Genomic DNA, 2,365 nt, shown 5'->3' on the forward strand with positions numbered 1-2,365 from the left:
GTTTTATATATTTAAACGCCATTTAACAAAGAAAAATCAACGAAAAAAATGAGTTCACATGTCACCTCTGACACGCGTGTCATAGGTTCGCCATCACTGCCCTAGGGAATGGATGGCACTCTGTTGAGGGCAGCAGTGGGGTCTGTCCCCCCCAAGGTGACGGCTCCCAATTCCTGTCTCCCCAGCACCAGACTCACACCTCCAACCTTCCAACCTTCCATCCCTCCTCCCCTAGACCCCCAAAGACACGATGACTGGTGCAGGGCAAGACTAGAACCAAGGAGACCACCCCTCACTGTGACCAGCAGAGCCCTGGCCACTAAGGCCCCAGGACTGGGTCCTTTCCTCCCTGGCCTCAGGCTCCCCCACCCCAAACACGCGTCTTCATTCTCCCCACCACAGGCTAAAGACCCACGGGCTGCACCTGAAGACTCCCAGGATGTGACCTACGCCCAGCTCAAGCCCTTGACCCTCAGCCAGAAGTCAAGTGCACCCACTTCCTCCCCATCAGAGGGGCCCCCAGAAGAGCCCAGCTTGTATGCTGCTCTGGCCATGCACTAGCCCAGCAAAGACCCAGACCCCACACTCCAGGGAGGTCCCTGCAGGGACCCTAAAAGACGGGAAAGCTGCCGCCATGGACACTCAGGTAGTGACCCCTGCCAGCCTGGAGACCTGACGTGCCCCCAGCAGCTCCTGGGACTTTCTGGAAGTTAACTGCTTCCAGGAATTGCATCGTTACTCAGCTGACCTACAGACCCCACCACCGGGACCCCGATGACTGCAAGGGTCCCAGGGAACTGCCATGGAGGCAGTAAGTATGCAAGTGGCAACCTCGGGCCAAGTGAGGGCCTACTGCCCGGCCACTGTCACTGTGCACTTGACTGAGCCCCAAAGTTCCCAGACGGGGACCAACCACAGGACGCAAGGTGGCTGCACCACTGAGGGGTTGCTCAACTGTGTTCCTCATTTCCCAAGACTCAGCCACTTCCTCCCCTGCCTGAGAAAGCGTCTCAGCCAGGAAAAGGGAAGCCTGCTCCCTCCTGACCACTTCTTCATCTCCCAGACCCAGGGGGAGGGGCGCTTCTCCATGGCCACTAATCCATTCCCCACTTCACTTAAATCTCAAGACAGAACTGGGAATCCACCCATCAACCATCCTGTAACCAGCTGTGAAATGAGCCTGCAGATCTTGTCAATTAAAACTGATCAGCAGCCGAAACCGGTTTGGCTCCGTGGATAGAAAGGCCTGTTTCCTCATTGAAGCCACGACCCCATCCCACGCAGGGCTGTACCAGTGTGCATATTACACCACTGGGAACATATCGTCACATCGGAGTGAACCCCTACTCCTGGTGGTGACAGGTAAGGGAGACACCGGTCCCCTCCCCACTGTGGGCTCCAGGTCACAGGCAGTGGGAGTAAAGTGTGGGCTCAGAGGACCTCACCTCTCACAGAACACACCTGGGCCTGAGCGTGACGGTCCCTTTAACACAGACCCTTTCTCCTTCCACAGGAATGTACCCTGCACCCTCCCTCTCAGCCCAGCCAAGCCCTGTGGTGGCCTCAGGAGGGAACGTGTCCCTCTCCTGTAGCTCACAGTTCACATCGGGCCCTTTCCATCTGCTGAAGGAGGGAGGGGCTGACCCACCCCAACACATGGAAGCAGAACTGAGGATGCATGCTGGCAGGTCAAAGGCCCAAGCCATCTTCCCTCTGGGCCCTGTGAGCACCTCCCATGGGGGGTCCTACAGATGCTATGGTTCTTCCAGCTCCTACCCCAACGTGTGGTCACAGCCCAGTGCCCCTCTGCACATCAAGGTCACAGGTGAGGGAAGATGTGGTGGCATCCCCATCTGTTTCCTGTTCCCAAAATGACTGTGCTGTGTGTCCATTGGGACCTTGGGCTCATGGGGATCAGTGACACTGGCCTCTTGGGAACAGACCCACAGGCAGGAGGCTCAGGGAGGGACATGTGAGAGCTCTTACTGCAGCCCAGTGGGCGATGTGGGGTATCCCCTGGTGCCACTGTCCCCTCCTCCCAGGTGTGCACAAGGCCCAGCCAGGCTCGCTGGTGCTGGACACAGCCTGACCCTCCAGTGCCAAGCAGAGGCCGGCTTTGGCACATTAGCTCTGACCAAGAACGAGGGGTTCACACCCCACCACCACCACTAGCGCCTCTTCTGTTCATTAGGGTTTGCTAGGACTGCTCTCTTTTCCTGACAGATACACATCCCCCATAATTATCTTTTTTCTGACGTTTAACCACATGACACACATTACAAAGGCTTCTTGGTGTCACCCATTTGGATATTAACCCAACTGACTGACGCTGATCATCCATGTTCATTTTCTGAATTGTGGGCAT

The 2,365-nt window shown here is 56.7% G+C and overlaps 1 protein-coding gene across 1 annotated transcript in view; it reads left to right on the forward strand.

Moving 5' to 3' along the window:
- LOC102771427 (leukocyte immunoglobulin-like receptor subfamily A member 6) overlaps positions 1-2,365 on the forward strand; it is a gene marked incomplete at its 3' end in the record, with an annotated part of 22,298 nt that overhangs the window by 4,547 nt on the left and 15,386 nt on the right. The window contains exon 4 of the mRNA XM_015562432.1: positions 1,514-1,825. Coding sequence (XP_015417918.1) covers positions 1,514-1,825 — 312 coding nt within the window. The remainder of the gene's footprint in view (positions 1-1,513; positions 1,826-2,365) is intronic.

Source organism: Myotis davidii, unplaced genomic scaffold, assembly GCF_000327345.1.
Source record: "Myotis davidii unplaced genomic scaffold, ASM32734v1 scaffold5578, whole genome shotgun sequence".
NCBI classification, from domain to species: Eukaryota; Metazoa; Chordata; class Mammalia; order Chiroptera; family Vespertilionidae; genus Myotis; species Myotis davidii.